Source organism: Chiloscyllium plagiosum, chromosome 34, assembly GCF_004010195.1.
Source record: "Chiloscyllium plagiosum isolate BGI_BamShark_2017 chromosome 34, ASM401019v2, whole genome shotgun sequence".
Lineage (NCBI taxonomy): Eukaryota > Metazoa > Chordata > Chondrichthyes > Orectolobiformes > Hemiscylliidae > Chiloscyllium > Chiloscyllium plagiosum.
Genome location: NC_057743.1, coordinates 21,211,263 through 21,231,941, shown reverse-complemented (window position 1 = coordinate 21,231,941; position 20,679 = coordinate 21,211,263). Strand labels below are relative to the sequence as shown.

Here is a 20,679-nt window from a genome sequence, read left to right as displayed (position 1 = left end):
CAAAACTAACTAACTTTGCCATGTTATATCCTTGTGATCTAGATCAGAGAATGCACTGCAAGCTTCATTGTACTTTATCGGTGTGAAACTGAGAAATGTTTACAGTTTTCAACAGCTGCTAATTGTTGCTTTATGAAATGCAATATATTTTCTTTCATATTTTCTTTCTGCCCTGATGTGCTTTTATAGGAAAAAATTAGTGAAGACCTGAGAGCGACATTGAATGCATTCCTGTACCGGACAGGGGAGCAGAGTAACAAGTAGGTATTAGCCTCAAAATCAGAAGACAGTAGGTCATTTAGGAGCCAAAGGACAGAGTCGGTCCCTTCGTCACAAGATGCCTTCATGAACAAAAACATAAAAGGATTAAGTTGCTGTGTGTGACATTTGATGGCTACAGTTGAGTTTCAAGCCAGTCTTGATAATAATTGGACTTTACCTGAAATTGACCACTTTTTTTGCTTCCCCCATGCGTGAGCTGCACTAATAGCTTGGGCAAAGGGTACAAATTGGGTGGGCATTGGAAGTAATGTTGAACCTTGTCATCTTTGCATGGATACACAGCCTCCCCTAACTGGTGAGTCTCGCTCAAGCTGATGGTTTTCATTTTTAAATGCACTATTTCCAGTCAGAGTCTAAATCGATGTAAGTTTCTACCTTAATCCCCAATCAAAATAATTTATTTGTATTCTTCAACAATATCTCAATTTTGTGGAAGAATTAGACTCTGTAATAATTTTTAACATGTGCAACTTTACCAAGGCAACTTTTTACTTGTGTAAAGAATACAGACAGTAGCAGTCGGAGTCCATCATCTGTCTTTAGTTAGAAATTTTGTTGATTAAAAGTAGAACTGCAATGCTTAATTTTATCTATACTTCTAAAAAAAATCTATTGGTATGGCATCCTAGTGCTGTCATTTACAATGTCTATAATTGCAAAGCTGAGCTGAATAAATTTGTGCTTCTTGACCATGTGCTTTCATAATTATTAACTGAAGTCTGAATGCTAATGCACTTATCAGTTGGAACCCTTATCAGCACTTTCCAGCTAACCTCTGTCATACGTCCTGCTTATTGATAGCCTCCCAGCCTGTTTTTTTTTAAATGGTTGAAGGAAAAATTGTTCTTTGAAATGAGAAGACAATTATAATTCAACTGAAAGGAATGAGGTGATTCATAAGCAGCAGCTCATAATTTCACTTTGAAAGATATATTCTATTTTAAGATTAATTCTTAGTTATTGCAATTCCTTATCTGCTTTTATGAATCATCTTATTTCATTTCTGTAAAATAGCTGCAATCCTGTGGTTCTGTACATGGGGTGAATTGAGATTATTATAAGATTTTGAACCAAAATGTGAGAAGATAATGGCAGAGTGTTTTGTTTTGTTCAAAGTCCAAAAGAAAGCATGATTTATTTTTCTCTTGCCAGATTTGGATCTGAAACCCTACATTTGTTGCAAAATGTTTCTGGCTATAATTTGACATTCTAAGTTTTTTTTTTGAAATTTAGTAAAAGATGGGTAATGATGGTTGACTCAAGTGAGTTAAGGAGGAGAAAGTGAGGTCTGCAGATGCTGGAGATCAAAGTTGAAACTTTATTGCTGGAACAGCACAGCAGGTCAGGCAGCATCCAGGGAACAGGAGATTCGACGTTTCGGGCACAGGCCCTTCTTCAGGAATGTTAGTTAAGTGAGTTAAGTTAGTTAACTCAAGTGAGTTAAGTCCAATTCAAGAAGCTGAGAGTGCAATCTTATTCTGTGTTTTTACCCCTGTCCTCTACTTTTCCACTACTTTTGATTTTCCTAAAGTCGTCACACTCAAGAAACTCCCCCCAGGTCCAGTTATTTTCTTTGGTATTCAGCAATTATGTTTCAAACAAAATTATTGACTAAATATCCAAGTTTTGTATTTTAAAAATCCACAGGAATGTAAATGAGGTTCTGCTTGCAGAATTTTCTTAGTTTAAATTCAGTTTGTTGACTGGAAACTAAAAGTTAGGGTTTGCAAGGACAGTTTGAAATCCAACTGTGGGGATGTGGGACAAGTGAGATTAGCAAAATGCAGAATTCTGCAATTGTTGCCATCTACTTACATAAAACGATCAGGCTTTCATTTACAAGGCATATGTGTACATCTGTATACGTTCTAAACACAAGGGTTAGAAACAGTGAAATTATACAGCATTCCTTCTGTAATTCACCTCACAACTTGAAGTGAAACTGAGTTTTCCACTGTTGAATTGATTAAATGGAATCTTGAAATGAGAAGTGCATGATGGGTGTTCAGTTTGTCTAGGATAGGCCATGGCGATGCATTCAACAATACATTAATTGTGGTTGTAAATGATAATTAAACAGTACGTATCTCATTTCCTTGTTGAAAATAGGTTGCAAAATACTGGGTTTTCTCCCACAACCTTATGGTACATTGTGGCCCTAAAAGAAGTGAGAGAATGTTGTGCAGCTTAAAAACCATTCATGAAGCGATGGGGGGAGCGGTGGTGTTAGTCGATGGACTTCTAAGTAGTAGAAACTGGGCTACACCCATTGTCAACACAGCAATAACAATATCACTTGCAACATTTTGACAGGGTCAGCACTGACCCTCCAATGAGTTGTATACGGTCCATAAAAAGATGCAGGTAGTTTTCTATAACTCAATGGTTGGAAAGTAAGAGCAATAAATATGTCTTGGCAGCATCATTTGTACCTGGAGTTTTGAAAAACAAAACACTACTGATATCACTCCAGAAAGTAGTAATACTGAAACTTCAGATAGCACCAGGAATATCATAATCCAGATTTACCAGTGGGTTTTTTATCCAGTGCTCTGTGCCTGAGAGATCACTCAGAAACTAGAAACTGTTTGTACTGTTGCAGTCTATCAAGTTAATTATTTAAACTCTATTTCAGTAGCATTCTTCCCAAGTGTAATTAATTGCTTAACAGTGACTTTGCTTTTCAGGACAGTGGATTTTATTCTCTGTCACAGAATCTTAACTCCTACACATGTTGCAGGTGTTCTGCTGAATCATTGGATGAGGGTGTTGACTTTCTGCTGAGGAGATTTTCTCCTTGATTGAGATCTGATCTATTAAGTATGTACAAAGCTGTTCCTGCAGTGAGTCAGCAACTTTATCTAGTGTGCAGCTGTGTGTAGCAGATCAAGTTGGTGTCTGGCACTGACTTCTCTAGTCTCTGTTAGTGCAGGGGTGGAGGCAGTATTATCAGCTATCAGGTGAATCCAGACCCATGACTGATCATTGATTAATAACCCCTGCTGGAAGCTCGAGTTTATATTGAGTTCTGCTGTGATGCTCCTCATTCTGAGAAATGTCACATTGATTAGACTTGCAGTTGGAAGTTGCCCTTCTGAATTCATACAGGAAGGTGATTGTTGTCTGTGTAACCATCACCCCAGCAGTGAACACTACTTTCAGGAAAAAAGAAACTGCTAACAATGCACATCAAGCAAATATAATCTATATTGAGCATTCATATTTCAGTAAAAGCTCTTGATGTGAATTTAACAACTGAAAATTTCTTTATTAAGCACAAAGTATTATAATTTTATGCCCTAAAGTTTTCCTTCAATGGATATTCTTCACGTTGCAATCAGTTGGAAATATCAATTATTATGTTTCTCATTAGATTATTTATTTCTTAACATGGAATCCTGGCAAGTGAACACTTTCAAGTTGTCATTCTTTGTCAGTTTGCAGTAGAAAATATTTATGCCTAAAATCAGAACATTAATGTTTCATTATAGGCTATGTAATTTCTTCCTTCAAAGTTACATTAGCTTTGATTGGACCAACGCTCCACCAATACCTCAAAGTCCTGCCTTTAAAAACAACGCAAGTGTCAAAGAGTATCTATAATTATGCCCCTGAGTATTTTCATAGATAAAGAAGGCACAATATGAATTTCATACATGCACCATTGCACTTTTCTGAATTCCCAGAGGCTCTGAATTATTTTTAAACGTTCCTACACAAAGTGACTTTAGAATAAACCTTGCTGGAAGCTTGTTTGACCGTACTGATAATCAGTAACAAACCTCTTCGATAAGAGGTATTCATCTGTCTGCTGTCCATCCTTATATCTCTTCTACATTCCACCCTCCTTTAGCATCTTAACATTTGCAGCACATACCAGCTGTTTCCATCCCCATGTACGACCTCTCGCACAAATCCACATATCTGTTGTAAATTTGTTTGCTGTAGAAATGATTGAGGTAAAGGATGCATTCAACCCTACTCTGGGCTCATCATTTTACAGAAACAAATATGAGGAACGTAATTAATTGAGATAAGTAATGATTTACCCTCTTTTTAATGTTTTGCAACAAAACACATTGCAATGTGCAGCTCATTATACACTTCTATGATATACTGGCCACTTGACTCATTATTGCTCATCTATTTTTCCTAACAGGTTTATGCTGGTGTTGGCTAGCAATCAACCAGAGCAGTTTGACTGGGCCATCAATGATCGTATTGATGAAATTGTTAACTTCGATCTACCAGGACTAGAAGAGAGGGAGCGATTGGTCAGGCTATATTTTGACAAATATGTCCTGAAACCAGCCACAGAGGGAAAACAGTACGTGCTCCTATTTACTGGTAGTGTTTGGCAATTATTAGGAAATCTTGCTGTCATCTTCTGCTAATTTTAACTGTCTCATTTGCAAAAATTCCTTTTTATCCTTTTTTGCTCCCATTGTTACCTGGCTCCCTTCAAGTAACCGACCTGCATATTAATCAGTGCTGACAAAACACTGTGGGTGCCGGAAATCTGAAATAAACAGAGAATGCTGGAGCAATTCAGCAGGTCTGGCAGAATTTCTGGAGTGAAATAGACTTAACGTTTTCAAGTTTGGTATGAACAGACAGTTCTGAAGAAGTCATACCAGACTCAGCATTAACTCTGTTTCTGTCTGCCAGACCTGCTGAGTTTCTCCAGCATTCTCTGCATTGGGTTTATATTGAGACTGGGCTAGCAACTGACATTGCTGCTAATGAGTAGCATTGGGATGTGCAGGTCAGCTAGCATTTTCTGTTTCTTGTTCTCCCCAGAAGTCAGGTTTAAATTAGAACTGATGTGAAATTTATTATGGCTTGCATACATTAGGGGTGAGTCTCCAGTTTCATGATTTACCCAAAAGATCATGACTCCACTTGATCTGAATTCAGGAGCTTCAGAACACAAGAAGTCACAAGTTTTCTGCTTGTGTCTTTTCTACCTGAAGCTTTTTTTTAGATCCTGTTGAACTACTCTTTAAATCCTGAATGACACAGGCAAGAGCCGACATTGGGAAACGGGCCAGCAAGGAACCCCCCCAGTGTTGGGAGCAAACAAGTCCTAGTTTCCAACCAAGTGTTGAACGGTGAGACGAGATTCTCATTAGTGAGCAGTGATAAGCCTGTTTGCATGTATTAGTATTATCATTATGATATCATCTTTCCTAGATGATAGTTTGCCATTCAAGTTAGAGCAGTCACTTGGCGACTGCAGCTCACTGCTCGTTTCTCCCGCCCTCCAGGCACCAGTGTCTCTGGTTACACACAATGGGCAGCAATCAGCAGCCACTTTCCTTCTGCCCAATTAACATGATCCGCACTGGGCAGTTGTGGACTGGCTACATGCTGAATCCAATGATTGCCATTTCTGTGGTGATGGTATGTCAAAGTGAGTTTAGAAATGTATCAGCAGAAAACCTGCTCTTGGAGAGCAACCCTCCATGAAACTCACCAGAAATAACACTTAACCAATTTCTGGTAAAATTCACCCCTTGAAATCTGTCTGGATAAAGAATACTCTAATTTATAAATCAGGATGGCACTGGGAGCTTCACATTAAATGGAGGTGTAGGGTCAGAGCTGGTTGTGATCAATAACTATTGCAAACGACTTCGTGAACTAAGTAGACATTTCAGCCAACTTCGTACTTTTTAAAATTGTGCCTTGGGTTTTATCCTATTGGACAAGCATTCTTTTTTATAAAAACACAGTAATCATATTTGTGAAGATAAGTAATTCTATCTACAAACTATTTTATCTAAATATTGGTCTTGTAGAATCAGATAAACTGATTTGCAGCTTAGACTGATACTGGTAATAGTGTATTTGCTGATCGTCTGTCTGAAATCAGTTACCTTACTATAGCTCCTATTAAGCCTGCTATGGGCTGTTACTCTTAAAGGAATACAGGAAGGAATGAACTTTGCTTAAACGGCCAAAGGCACTGTAGAATGGGAGTCTCTGTACCTAGATTTTGAAACCACTGCTCTGACCCGAAGCATAGGATCCAGTGGAAATCTTGTGTTTGTGCTTTTACTGGAATATCTGTTACTAAATATCCAGCTGCTCAGTTGACCAGTACAGATTTTGCATTCTATACATGTGAAATCATGACTTCCTTGTAATATGCCAGAGTCTGAATGGCTGTTATTGTTTTTTAAATTTCGATTTTTACATGGATGCAAGCAAGCCATTAAGAGTGCAGTTAAATAAAATAGATATTCACCTCAGACCCAGATTTTAGCTAGGAGAAAATGAGGACTGCAAATGCTACAGATCAGAGTCCAGAGTGTGTTGCTGGGAAAGCACAGCAGGTTAGGCAGCATCCAAAGAGCAGGCGAATCGATGTTTTGGGCATAAGGCCTTCATCAGAAATGAGGCTTGTAGGCCGGGCCTGAGAGATAAATAGAAGGGGGGGGGGGGGAGAGAGACGAGAAAGCTATAGGTGGATGAAGATGAAGGAGAAGGTGATAGGTCAGAGGGGGGAGTGATGGACAGGTCCAGAGGGTAGTGCTGAGTTGGAAGCTTAGGACTGGGATAATGTGAGTGGAGGGGAAATGAGATCCATGTTTATCCTATGTGGTTGCAGGGTCCCTCGGTACAATTTGAGGCATTCTTCCTCCAGGCGTTGGGTGGTAACAGCTTGGCGGTGGAGGAGGCCCAGGACCTGCATGTCTTTGATGCAGTGGGAGGGGGAGTTGAAGTGTTCAGCCATGGGCTGGTGGGGTTGGTGGGTGTGGGTGTCCAGAGATGTTCTCTGAAACAATCTGCAAGAAGGCATCCTATCTCGCTGATGGGAGGAGACCACACCGGGTGCAATGGATGCAGTAGATGACATTGGTAAATTTCTGATGGATGCGGAAGGATCCCTTGGGACTTTGGACAGAGGTGAGGGGAGCGGTGTGAGCGCAGGTTTTGCATTTCCTGCAGTGGCAGGGAAAGGTGCCAGAAGTGGGGTGCATACTGTTGGGGGACATGGACCTGACGAGGGAGTCGCGGAGGGAATGGTGTCTCCAGAATGCTGATGGGGTAGGAAGGGAAATATATCTTTGGTGGTGGCGTCTGTTTGGAAGTGGCGAAGGTTGGTGCATTGGAAGGTGAGAACGGGGGTTGTGGGGGAGGGGGTGGTTCCGTCCTTGTTGCGTTGGGTGAGGTTGGGGTTCAAGGGTGGTGGTGCGTGAAGTGGACGAGATGGGCTAGAGGGCATCATCAACCACATGGGAAGGGAAGTTGCGATCATGGAAGAAAGAGACCATCTTGGACTTTCTGAGGTGGAATTGGTCATCCTGGGAACAGGTGCGGCAGAGGAATTGGGAATAAGGAATGGCATACTTACAGGACATAGAGTGGGAGGAGGTGTAGTCTAGGTAGCTGTGGGAGATGGTGGGCTTGTAGTGGATATATTTCCCTTCCTACCCCTATCAGCGTTCCGGAGGCACTATTCCTCCTGGTACCTTTTCCTGCCGCTGCAGGAAGTGCAAAACCTGCACCCACACCGCTCCCCTCACCTCTGTCCAGGGCCCCAAGGGATCCTTCCACATCCATCAGAAATTTACCTGTACCTCTACCAATGTTATCTACTTCATCCGTTGCACCCAGTATGGTCTCCTCTACATCGGCGAGACAGGACGCCGCCTTGCAGATTGTTTCAGAGAACATCTCTGGGACACTCACACCCACCAAACCCACCACTCCATGGCTGAACACTTCAACTCCGCCTCCCACTGCATCAAGGACATGCAGGTCCTGGGCCTCCTCCACCGCCAAGCTGTTACCACCTAACGCCTGGAGGAAGAACTCCTCATAGAGTGCCTAGGGACCCTGCAACCACACAGGATAAACGTGGATTTCAACAACTTCCTCATTTCCCCATCACTCACAAGACACTATTCAAAAGGGCCACAACACACTGCAGTACACCAGAACTGCAAAAAAGAGGAAGAACATCAGGAGCATTTCCGAACTGACAGCCAGACTACTGCGACCACTAGGACTCATAACAGCACACAAACCAACAGCCACTCTCAGACAACAACTCACCAGAACGAAGGACCCAATACCCAGCATGAGCAAAACCAATGTAGTGTACAAAATCCCATGCAAGGACTGCACAAAACACTACATAGACAAACAGGAAGACGTCTAACGATCCGCATCCATGAACACCAACTAGCCACGAAACGACACGACCAGCTATCCTTAGTAGCCACACACGCAGATGGCAAGCAACATGAGTTCAACTGGGACAACACTACTACTATAGGACAAGCCAAACAGAACAGCCAGGGAATTCCTAGAGGCATGGCACTCATCCACAGATTCAATCAATAAGCACATCGACCTGGACCCAATATACCGACCACAGCAGACAGCTGGAACTGACAACCGGAAGCGGCAGATTCAAACCACTACAAATGCCGGAGGAAAGATCACAGAAGCGCTTCACAGGAGGCTCACTGAGGATGTCACCTAGACAGGGGACGAAACGTCTGCAACGCAAATTCCCAGCTCGGCGAACAGAACCACAACAACGAGCACCCGAGCTACAAATCTTCTCACAGACTTTGAAATTCTGTTTATTTCCTTATACAAATGGCACTGTAAGACAGCAGATAACATGATGAGAGATGGATGATAAAATGAGACTGTCCACCCATTCAGGTAGACAGATTAAACAGCTTTGTCTTATTTGAAGAGGAAGATGGCTTTTCTCCTTGTGCCCTGACCAGCCTTCATCCCTTAATCATTACAAATAAAACAGATGAACTGATTATTAATTTCCTTACTTTTTGCAGGACCACCTTGTGCACCAGTTTTCTGATGTGTTGACCCACATTGCAGCTATTCTTAAAGTATTATGCTTGTCCTGAAGAATTTTAGGATGGCTTGATGTTACATAATAAGTACCAGATAAATGAGTTGCTTAAGGTAGAGTGTAGTAACTGGCTTAAAGGTTTTGATCAGACGCATAAACTGTATCCTTTGGCTTGAGGTATTCTGTCCCAGTATCTAATTTTAAACCCAGGCTAGAAGATCACAGGGTGCACAAATGTGAGAAATAAAAGCAGGAGTAGACTGCTCAGTTGCTCAAGCCTGCCCCACGATTCAACAACATTGTAGCCGATAATCTCAACTCCTGCTCCATGCCAGCTGCTAAGGACTTCTCAATCTCAAAAATCAGTCTCTGTCCTATTTTAATATATGCAGTATTCCGCGCATCTCCGTTTTAAATGATTACCCCATAAGCGAAAACATCTTCTCAACACCTATCCTGGCAAGCCCCCACAGAATCAATAAAATCATATTCCTTGAATTGACACTGTCTACACACACACCCCTCAAACTAATTAACTTGAACCCTAGTCCAGAACGGTAGAGTTTATCGAGTTTTGAGCAGATTTATAGCTCAGGTTGAGGTTCTGGATGTAAATTTATTCGTTTTCAGATGTTTCGTCACCACACTAGGTAACATCAGTGAGCCTCCGGAGAAGCTCTGGCAGTATAGCCTGTTTTTTATTTATGTGTTTAGGTTAGGATGAGTAGATGAGGAAGGACACAACTTTGACTGGCACAACACATCCATCCAAGGACAAGCCAAACAGACGTGTGTGAGAATTCCTAGAAGCATGGCACTCCAAGTGGAACTCTTATCAACAAGCACATTTACTTGGATCCCGTTTGCCACCCCCTGAGAAAATGAACATTAAATGGCATCACCAAACCAGAGAAGCCTAAACACACAAATAAAAAGCAGGCTGTACCACCAGTGCTTCTCCGAAGGCTCACTGATGATGTTACTTAGTAAGGTGATGAAACGTCTGAAAATGAACCTTCCAGCTCGGCGAACAAACCTACATCCTGTACAATTTATACGATTCACCAGGAAATATCTGTGTAATGTTAAATATTGCAACGCCATAATGTTCTCATCAGGAAGTCAAAGTTTAACCTAGAGATGCTAATTGGATATGGACATGTCAATTACAGCATTTGGTGATCATAATCTTGACCTGTTTCACAGGCGCCTGAAAGTGGCACAGTTTGACTATGGCAAGAAATGCTCGGAGCTTGCTAGAATTACTGAAGGGATGTCGGGCAGAGAGATTTCCAAACTTGGAGTAGCCTGGCAGGTATGGCATTTATTTTCATTCTCAATATCATTGGAGTGGTTAACTCCTCAAATAATCCTGCAAACCAACTGCAGCAGGATCGAGAAAGAGATGTAAAAGTGGTTTATTCTCCTTAAATAACGTGAACATTTTCCTTCCCTCAGGGCTAGAAAGTTTGGACAGATTTTCAGTGAATCTCTTTCACTTTTGTTGGCCAACTCCTCAGATCTGATTGGTGACATTTTCAGTTTTTCAAGGGGTGGATGTTTGGGGATGAGCAAACAACTAGAGAAATCTCTTGTTGACACTGAGACTATTGACTTCCTCACTTGCTGGAGCTTCTGGGTATCCCAGCTGCTGCTTGTTATTCCCATTGCGTTTAGCTAATGTCTTCAGGAACCAGTTACTTTAGGTATCAATCTCTAAATGATGTTCAGTTTCAATGTTTGTGTGTACGTGGTTTAGTTGACTGCTTGAGTATACTTTCACTTTGCATTTTTATTGATTTGAAATGTTGCAGACTTTTGTGAAACTGCATCTCTGGAAGATTTGATTCCTTTCAGGATTTAAATTATTATAAATGTTACTAGAACTAGTTGAAGAGTGGTGATCAGTTCCCCAACTTTCAACCTCTCCTATCTAAAACAAAAATTTCTTCTTTTACGTAAGGCTGTGCCTCTCTAATTATAATGTCGTTGACTGTTTTCACCATAAGCAATAAGGAGCCAACATAGAGTTTTCTTGAGTGAACGGAAGAGCAGTTTTTGTTACTTTCCAACCCTGAGAAATATTACAAAGATGCAAAGTCAAGCATACGAACTGTGAAATCTCATGAATGCTTTCTCTTTCTCCCTCTTTCGCACACGCATTCTCCTGTGTACTTATTCATAAGCTGATAAAATATCAGAGCAGAATTAGGCCATTCATCCCATCAGGTCTGTTCTGCCATTCGATCATGGCTGATATGCTCCTCATCCCCATTTTCCTGCCTTCTCCCCATAACTCTTCAACCCATTATCAATTAAAAATCTGTCTAACTCATCCTTGAAGTTACTCACTGCCCCAGCATCCACTGCACTTTGAGGTAGCCTAACCTGTTCAGCCTCTCTTCATATGACAAACCCCTCCTCTGGGATCAATCTAGTGAACCTTCTCTGAACTGCCTCCAAAGCCACTACATCTTTCCTCAAATAAGGGGACCAAAACTGCACACAATACTCTAGTTGCAGTCTCATCAATGCCTTGTATAGTTGCAACTTCCTTACCTTTTATAATCTATTCCTTTAGTTATAAAAGCCAACATTCCATTTGCTTTCTTTATTATCTGTTGTAGCTGCATGGTAGTTTTCTGTAACTCATGAATGAGGACACCCAGGTCCCTCTGTACAGCAGCGTCCTGAAGCCTCTCCCCATTCAGATAATAGGTCACCTTCCCATTTTTCCGACTAAAATGCATCACCCACTCTTACGCTTGTCTCTGCCTCTCTCTCTCTTTCTGTCTGATGCTGAATCTAGTGTCCAGTACAATGTACAATTTAAAACACTTGTGATGTCCTGAGGCATAATGTTTAACCTGACACCATGGTTGCTTAGTTGATTTCTGGAAACCTCAGCAGTATAGAATATTACAATTTTCTGTGTTCTCAGCATTCTGATGTTTCATTCCAATCAGTGGGCACTTTTTCATCTCAAGAGACAGAGTTCTTGACCTAAGCTATATCCTTAGCTGCTTGTTTCTCTGCCAAAAACGGCTCCTTCGGATACCAGCTTGTTGCTGTGTTCCATATCTGAGCTAATTGAAGTTGCATCTCCATCATATGAAAATTCTTATAAAAATATAAGTCTCAAAACTAAAAGTTATGAAGCTATGAGAAGGAAGTTGGTTGTGGTGGTTTGAAAATGTAAAAATGTTTAATGATAGGCAATGACTAATTACTTTAAAAAAAAAAATTCATGCTTGGTTTTCAAAAACACATACATTCCTTTTTAAGGCAAAAAAGCTCCACGGGAAAAATAAGACGCTGCAGCTAATGGGGAGACAAATAGTATTAGTTCGTGGGAGGGAGTTTAAAATGTTGTAAAAAGATGTGTACATTTTTGAGGATGGAGAGAAGTGATAAAGGGGGAATAGGTTAGTGAGAAACAAAAATGGATTGCAAAAATTCTGGAAGTATGTGAATAGGAAAAGATCAGCAAAGACAAATTGGGTTGGTTACAGGAGAACTAATAAAGGGAAATCGAGGAATGTTACAAAAGCTTGTATGTATTTTCACAGAGAAAGATACAAGGAGCCCTCCTGAAATGCTTGAGATTCAAGGATAGTAAGAGTGAGGAACTGAAATAAATGTCAGTTTAAAAGGTAGTATTGGAGAACTTAATGTAACTAAATTTGAAAAATCGTGGGCTCTGAATGGCTGATTTCTGGAATGTGTTATTGTTCTTTAATGTATTCTCTGGCCTTCAGAAGAATGAGATAAAAAGGTAAAGTCACCATAGTCTTTCCATGTCAAAGGGCTGCTCTCTCATTAGAGAGAGTGATTGGTGGTGTTTTAACCTGAGTGTCACCAAAGCTCAAATGTGGGAAGAAGCTGTGAAGGGAATTCCTTCATGGTAACCTCAGCTGGTGCAGGAATTCAACCCACGTTGGCCTGACTATATCACAAACTAGCCATCCAGCCTACTGAGCTGCCCTGCTCCTCCACCTAAACACCACCACACTCCACACCAATGAGAGGTGGACATCGAGAAACTTAGGCAAGTCTTAAAGGGGTACTCTTGCATTTTTATTCCTATGGAAGCCACAATAGTGGTGATGCTTTTTCATGCCACCTCCTTGTAGTTTGCTGGCTGGTTTTGTTGCCTTTAGATAAAATGATCATTTTTGCTCTCCTATCCATTGTCTAATGCACGTTAACTTCATTTGTATTTTTAAAGGCCCATGGCACTGTGGTATTTTCTAACCTGGTCACCCTGAAGTTACTGAGCTACCAGTTCAAATGAAGCTGCCACCTGCAGCAGATGAGATTAGAGCACTGCTTTGGCTAGGGCTGTGGTCAGTTATTCACCACCCTTGTATGTTCTAGACCGATGCGGATGCCGTGAGAATAGACAAGGCTGCAGAAGATCTGAACCATTCTAGTGTTTCTGGCCCTGTTTCCTGCTGCTAGCACACACGCATGATCTCCAACTCGTCCCTGAGCCAGTAATCTCATGTTCACTCTCAATGTGTACAGGGCTGCTATAGAGTCCAGTAATGTCTTTTATGTGTAAGTAAGCCTGCAGACACCTTTTGGCAACCTCACGGTGTTTCGTAAAGTGGGGGATTGATGTGAGACGAATGTTGATTGGGAATTTTAGTTTTTAAAGAAAGTTTATTTTCTTCATTATATCTTTTATGGTTGCAGCAAATGCTGCTTCCAATCAGGCTAGTGCTCTAATTCTTTAGGCTTGCCTCCTTTCTTTGATCATGTGCCTGCTCAATGGCTTTATGTGCGCTATAAACGATCTCTGTTTTTCCAATTGCACTTCCTGTGCCTAATCTCCAAAAGGCACTTGCTTTTCCTAGGTGTTCAGTGATTTGAACAGATGGGATTTTATTTCGGCTTTGTCACTAAATTGGCTGTCGTTGTATATTCTCTGTCCTGTACATGTGTGTGTTTTTGGGTGGGGGTTGGAATGTTGGGGTTGGGGAAAAGAAATGGTTTTCCTCACTTAAATTGAATGTCCAATGTAAATATACAGTGGATCTTTCACCCTTATAGGTGCGTGCAGGTTTCTGGCTACTTCTCAGTTCAACAGGATGATGTATCCAATTGAATCCTTGCTGACACAGAAGTTGGATTATTAACACTTTTCCAACATTATTAACCCTGTTCCAGTTGTATGTTTACAGCTGAAGTTTACTGCATTTGATGGAAACTACTGACAAATCTGAAAATAGCAGGGGACATTAAATATCTTTTGATCCTGAGAGACCCATGTTACTTCCACTTGAAGAATTACAGCTTTCCAAATGTATTAGACTGTTTACCTTACATAGCCACTGTCACGTTTACAGTTGATTTTGCTCTGAATTAGAAGTTGATCTAATTGAAACAACTTGTGGAATGAGAGTAACACAACTTTCAAGACAGATTGGGTACAGTCAGGCTGTGATGTTAGGTTAACTCCATTTTTTAAAAAGCTAGTGTGCAAGTGGCTTACAATTAGGCCTGAGCAATCTTATCTTGTAGCTAACCTAGTTAATGTAAATTTAGCAACAAGAAAGATTGAAAAATGCTTTAAAATAAAATTTGAGGGAAACACTTGAACTGATGTAGTTGTATTTGACGGTGGTACCCTTGTAAATTGTGCTGTGGCTGTGTTTTGCTTGGGAGGAGTAAGAGTACAGAACTGCGTCAAAGCCAAAGCTAGCAAATGACTGACTTGATACTACCTTCCAAAGTGATGATCAAGGTGCAGTGACTTCAGCATTTTGCAATGTTACCCATTTCCCTCATTAAGCAGGAACCTGCGACAATTTTAGTGTGCTGCAGACATTAGACAGATTGGCTGCTCATCTGAACAGATGGTGTCAGATCCATAGTGGGGTTAGTTGCTTGACAGTGAAGTATTTTTATAGTTTAAAAAGCGTGCATACACATACGTTCATGTTTTTGCATCACAAAGGCAATAATTTGCATTCTTTAGTGCCCTGGCAGATCCTCAGCACTTCCCAAACACTTGACACTTGAAAAGTGTTTGAGATTCCCCATTTAAAGGCTGTGGGAAGAAATAAATAAGTTTAAAGAATTCCCCAACAGAATAAAATGGAATGTTTCACCTCCACCAGAGGAGGAAGACAGGGATTCAATTTCATGTCTCATCTGCAAAATAGAACCTCCAACAGAGCAATATTTGCTCAGCACTGCACTGGAGTGTCATCTGGAGGTGCAGAAAACATAGCCTTCTCAAGCTAGTGAGTATGCTATCCCTGAGCTAATTCAGCAATGAAAAGGTGCAATTAACTGAAAAGCTAGGTTTAGTACTTCTGTTTGTCTTCTGACTCAGTTCAAATAACTGCTCACGAAAATGAATGCTAGTTTTTTTAATTCCCTCCTTCAGATAAGTGTAAGCAACATCTTTGACTGCAGTAGTTTGGAGTAATCTGAAACCTAAAACAGGTCCCATAGTACTTTGCTCTTGAGTAATCTTGAGACTTGAAAGAATGTTTGACCCATGAGAGATTCATTCGGGAAATGTATTCCACATTTGTTTTATTAATTGCAAGTTTTTCTTTCATGAAGCATTATTAATTGATTTTGCTGTTCTGTGTTAGGATCTAATTTAAACTGGTTTACTTGTTGCACTAGTTCTAATTGGCAAAAAATTGATAACTTTAATCATTATTATTGGGTGATTTTAATTGTTCATTAATTAGAAGAGAGAAAGTCAGGGGCCCTCTTGTAGGACAGTGGTAGTGCCCCTACCCTTGGAGCTGGAAGCCTGGCTTCAAGTCCCAACTCTGCAACAACATCTCCTGATCAGGTTAATTTGAAAAACAAATTGAATTTTAAAGAAAAGAGACAGTCAAAGTGGGCCAGATTTTAAAAATATGTGTCCAAGTATGCTTCTTGTTTCTGCAATGAAGAACTTTGCTTGATTTTAGTTCTGGGAGAATATCTGTTTGCAGAACAATTGGAAATTAGTATTCAACAATGGGTTCCTATTAAAATAGGAAAGCATAGCCATAGCTTATCCTTCTAAAACCACAACCAGGTGATATTATTGTCAGGAATGCTCAACAATAGATCAGTAAGAACAACGCAGAGAGTCTAAACCACCTTCCATTGCATTCAGTCACATTGCCATCACTGATGTCCCCCCACTATCCACAACTTGGGCATCACTGTTACCTGAAACAATTGAACCAACCACATTTAACTAGAAGACCAGATCCATTAGAATTCTGCAATTGGTAAATTATGTTTTGATTGCCCAAAGCCTCTTCCATCATATATAAAGCATGCATTGGGAGTGTGGTGGAATACTTCTCATTTCCCTGGTTGAATATAACTGCAACAACACTCAGCCCAACATCATCCACAGCAAACCATTATCTTTAAATATTCACTGCCTCCACAAGCAATGTGGGTTGCCAAGTGTAACTCCGATACGAAACACTGCAACTCACCATCAAGGCTTTTTTGATTGCACCTTTCATTTCCATGGCTTCTACCTGGAAGATCCACCTGGGAATGTCAAGACCTGCTCATTCCACTCTTTAGCAACGTATCTTTCTAATTTGGAACTAAGTTGCCAGTGCTTCTCTATTGGGTAAATCTCCCTTCCGATTAGCACTGTGGATGTATCTGTAACTAATGGACTGCAGTGATAGGCAGATCACCAGCACTTCTCAAGTGACATTAAGGAAGGACAGTAAATATGGCATTGCCAGCAGCACTCTTGTCCCATTAACTGTACTTTTTAAATTGCAGAATTTATATAATTGGTAATGTTTGACTCTATTCCAAAAAATTATTTATTTTAATACATACAAGAATAGGCTCCTTTGCATACTGGTTGAACATTACTGCTAAAGGGAGCAGGATAATCTGTGAGCCAGCCACCTGTACACACAAGCATTCACTCACTTCAGAGTATTGGAACGTTTAGTAGATTATCAATGCTCCAACTCCCACGAGCAGGTGTTAGCATTTTCCAAATAATGTCAGTCTGTGCAGATTCTCAAATACTGTGCTTATTGGATAGTGCACAAGCCAAAATCTATGATCCTCATGCATGACACATCTGCATCTAAACACAGTGGAGTCTTGTTCTGATGTCAGCACTAGAATTATTGCTTAGTATCAAAGTACTCGTTCATCTCAACACCTGTGTCAAGATGGGGCAAGAGCAAGAATTAAGTTCACCGATCTGCTTAAAAAGAAATCACAATGGGAATAGTTTTAATAATGGATAATGTGACTTGCAGAACAGTTTCTTATTCAGCATTATTGTCCTGATTTTATTTTTCCAAATTCAGTCCACTTGTGTTGCCTTTTGAGACAGAGGGAACTGAAACAGTGGCTTATTCTGCCTAACTCTGATTTTATTCCCTATATCTTTTTTTTAAAATATACTGGACGTGAGTACAATGCAGATGGTTGCATTGGTGATCTGAGAAAAAGGGGGTTATATTGATGGGAATTTAAAGAGGCTGATATGTCACTGTGGTGCTCATGACTACAATTACTGTAAAGATCCATCTCAATAATTTGTTAAACCTACTCCTAACTGAAATAGCTCCATTCAGTTTTGAATGCACATATTGATGCATTGTCTGAATGTAATTAAAGCCGTAAATCTGCAGCATTTAGACACAGGCCCCGACATGATGGAGGAACTAGATTTTCATTGAACTGATTTCAGTTTGCTTATTTTGCTCAATGGAACCAAACACCGTTCCAAATGACATCTAGTAGTGTGAATACACTGCCCAGTGTGGCACTGAGCTGTGAATGGACTGCATGGTGAACTCAAAGTTCCTGATTTGATTTTTATTTTCTCTGTCTGATTCCACTTACCATGGCCAGGTCATTCAGGCAATGTGTCTGAGGCAGTTATGGAACTGGTCCCCAACATTAATCACTGTTTGTGGAAACAGGAAGGCAATGGAAAGAGTAGAATTCAAGGAAACTTTGTGAACACCAGTCCAACAAAGCAGCTCTTTTCCAGAGCTTGTGTCTGATGCTCGACTACTTAAGAGAACGAGTACTTTGCATCAGTGTTTACTGTGGAAAAGGACATGGAAGATATAGATTAGATTAGATTCCCTAATGTGTGGAAACAGGCCCTTCGGCCCAACAAATCCACACCGACCCTCCAAAGAGTAACCCACCCAAACCCATTTCCCTATGACTAATGCACCTAACACTACGGGCAATTTAGAATGGCCAATTCACCTGATTTGCACATCTTTGGACTATGGGAGGAAACCGGAGCACCCAGAGGAAACCCACACAGACACAGGGAGAATGTGCAAACTCTACACAGTTGCCTGAGGCTGGAATCGAACCTGGGTCTCTGGTGCTATGAGGCAGCAGTGCTAACCACTGAGCCACCATGCCACCCTTACTATTTCAGAAATTAGGTCGAGATATTGCAGTGTGAAAGCTGGGTGAGGAGTATAGGATGCAGAAATACTAAATATCAAATTTTTTGATAGAATGTAGGGAAATAGATGGTGACATCTTGAAAAGCGTCCATAATGCAGAGGAGGAAGTGCTGGATGTCTTGAAACACACACAGGACCTAATGAGGTGTACCCCAGAAATCTGTGGGACGCTAGAGAAGTGATCGCTGGGTACCTTGCTGAGATACTTGTATCATCGATAGTCACAGGTGAGGTGCTGGAAGACTGGAGGTTGGCTAATGTGGTGACACTGTTTAAGAAGGATGGTAATGACAAGGGAACTGTAGACCAGTGAGCCTGACATTGGTGGTGGGCAGGTTATTAGAGGGAATCCTGAGGGACAGGATGTACATCCATTTGGAAAGGCAAGGACTGATTATGGATAGTCAACATGGCTTTGTGCGTGGGAAATCATGTCTTACAAACTTGATTGAGTTTTTTGAAGAAGTAACAAAGAGGATTGATGAGGGCAGAGCGATCGATATGATCTGTATGGACTTCAATAAGGCGTTTGACAAGGTTCTACATGGGAGACTGGTTAGCAAGGTTAGATCTCATGGAATACAGGGAGAACTAGCCATTTGGATACAGAGCTGGCTCAAAGGTAGAAGACAGGGGGTGGTGGTGGAGGGTTGTTTTTCTGACTGGAGGCCTGTGACCAGTGGAGTGCCATGAGGATCTGTGCTGGGTCCACTACTTTTTATCATTTTATATCAATGATTTGGATGTGAGCATAAGAGAAATAGTTAGTAAGTTTGCAGATGACACCAGAATTGGAGGTGTAGTGGACAGCGAAGAGGGTTACCTCAGATTACAACGCGACCTTGATCAGATGGGCCAGTGGGCTGAGAAGTGGCAGATAGAGTTTAATTCAGATAAATGCAAAGTGCTGCATTTTGGAAAAGCAAATCTTCCCAGGACTTATGCACTTAATGGTAAGGTCCTCGGGAGTGTTGCTGAACAAAGCGATTTTGGCGGGGCAGGTTCATAGGCTCCTTGAAAGTGGAGTCACAGGTAGATAGGATAGTGAAGAAGGCATTTGGTAAGCTTTCCTTTGTTGGTCAGAGTATTGAGTACAGGACTTTGGTTAGGCCACTTTTGGAATATTGCGTGCAATTCTGGTCTTCTTTCTATTGGAAGGATGTTGTGAAACTTGAAAGGGTGCAGAAAAGATTTACAAGGATGTTGCCAAAGTTGGAGGATTTGAGCTATAGAGAGCGGCTGAACAGGCTGGAGCTGTTTTCCCTGGAGCGTCAGAGGCTGAGGGGTGACCTTTATAGAGGTTTATAAAATCATGAGGGACATGGATAGGATAAATAGACAAAGTCTGTACCCTGGGGTGGGGCAGTTCAGAACTAGAGGACATAGGTTTAGGGTGAGAGGGGAAAGATATAAAAGAGACCTAAGGGGCAACTTTTTCATGCAGAGGGTGGTGCGTGTATGGAATGAACTGCCAGTGGAAGTGGTGGAGGCTGGCACAACTGCAATATTTAAAAGGCATCTGGATGAGTATGTGAATAGGAAGGATTTGGAGGGATATGAGCCTGGTGCTGGCAGGTGGGACTAGATTGGGGCGGGATATCTGTCAGCATGGACGAATTGGACCGAAGGGTCTGTTTCTGTGCTGTACATCTGACTCTGACTCTTTAATTACAGTAGTTCGGTGGTTAGCGCTGATGCCTCCCAGCTCCAGGGACTCTGGTTCAATTCTAGCCTTGGGGTACTGACTGGAGTTTTCATGTTCTCCATGTCTGTGTGGGTTTCCTTCCACAGTCCAAAGATGTGCAGGTTAGGTGGATTGACCATGGTGAATGTGGGGTTGTAGGGATAAGGTGGGTCTGGGTGGGATATTCTTCGAACGGTGGATACAGTCTTAATGGACCAAATGGCCTCTTTCCCCACTGTAGGGATTCTGTTATTCTATGCCTGTGGTGCCTGGAAGTTGCCATGTCTCAATTTCAGGCTGTTTGTGGGCTATTTACTCACTGTTAAACATGCCACCTCTCAATGGACTCTGTTGGCTTGGTTTGAGAAAGTATTCCAGAATGCTGGTGTCACCCAAATTCAGTGTCTTGCATTCATTCCAAGAAA

At 41.3% G+C, this 20,679-nt stretch overlaps 1 protein-coding gene across 1 annotated transcript in view; it reads left to right on the top strand.

Moving 5' to 3' along the window:
• The window catches only part of atad3 (ATPase family AAA domain containing 3), a 66,316-nt gene that overhangs the window by 39,809 nt on the left and 5,828 nt on the right, over positions 1 to 20,679 (top strand). The window contains exons 13-15 of the mRNA XM_043675799.1: positions 190 to 260; positions 4,442 to 4,609; positions 10,328 to 10,436. Of these exons, the coding sequence (XP_043531734.1) occupies positions 190 to 260; positions 4,442 to 4,609; positions 10,328 to 10,436 (348 nt within the window). The remainder of the gene's footprint in view (positions 1 to 189; positions 261 to 4,441; positions 4,610 to 10,327; positions 10,437 to 20,679) is intronic.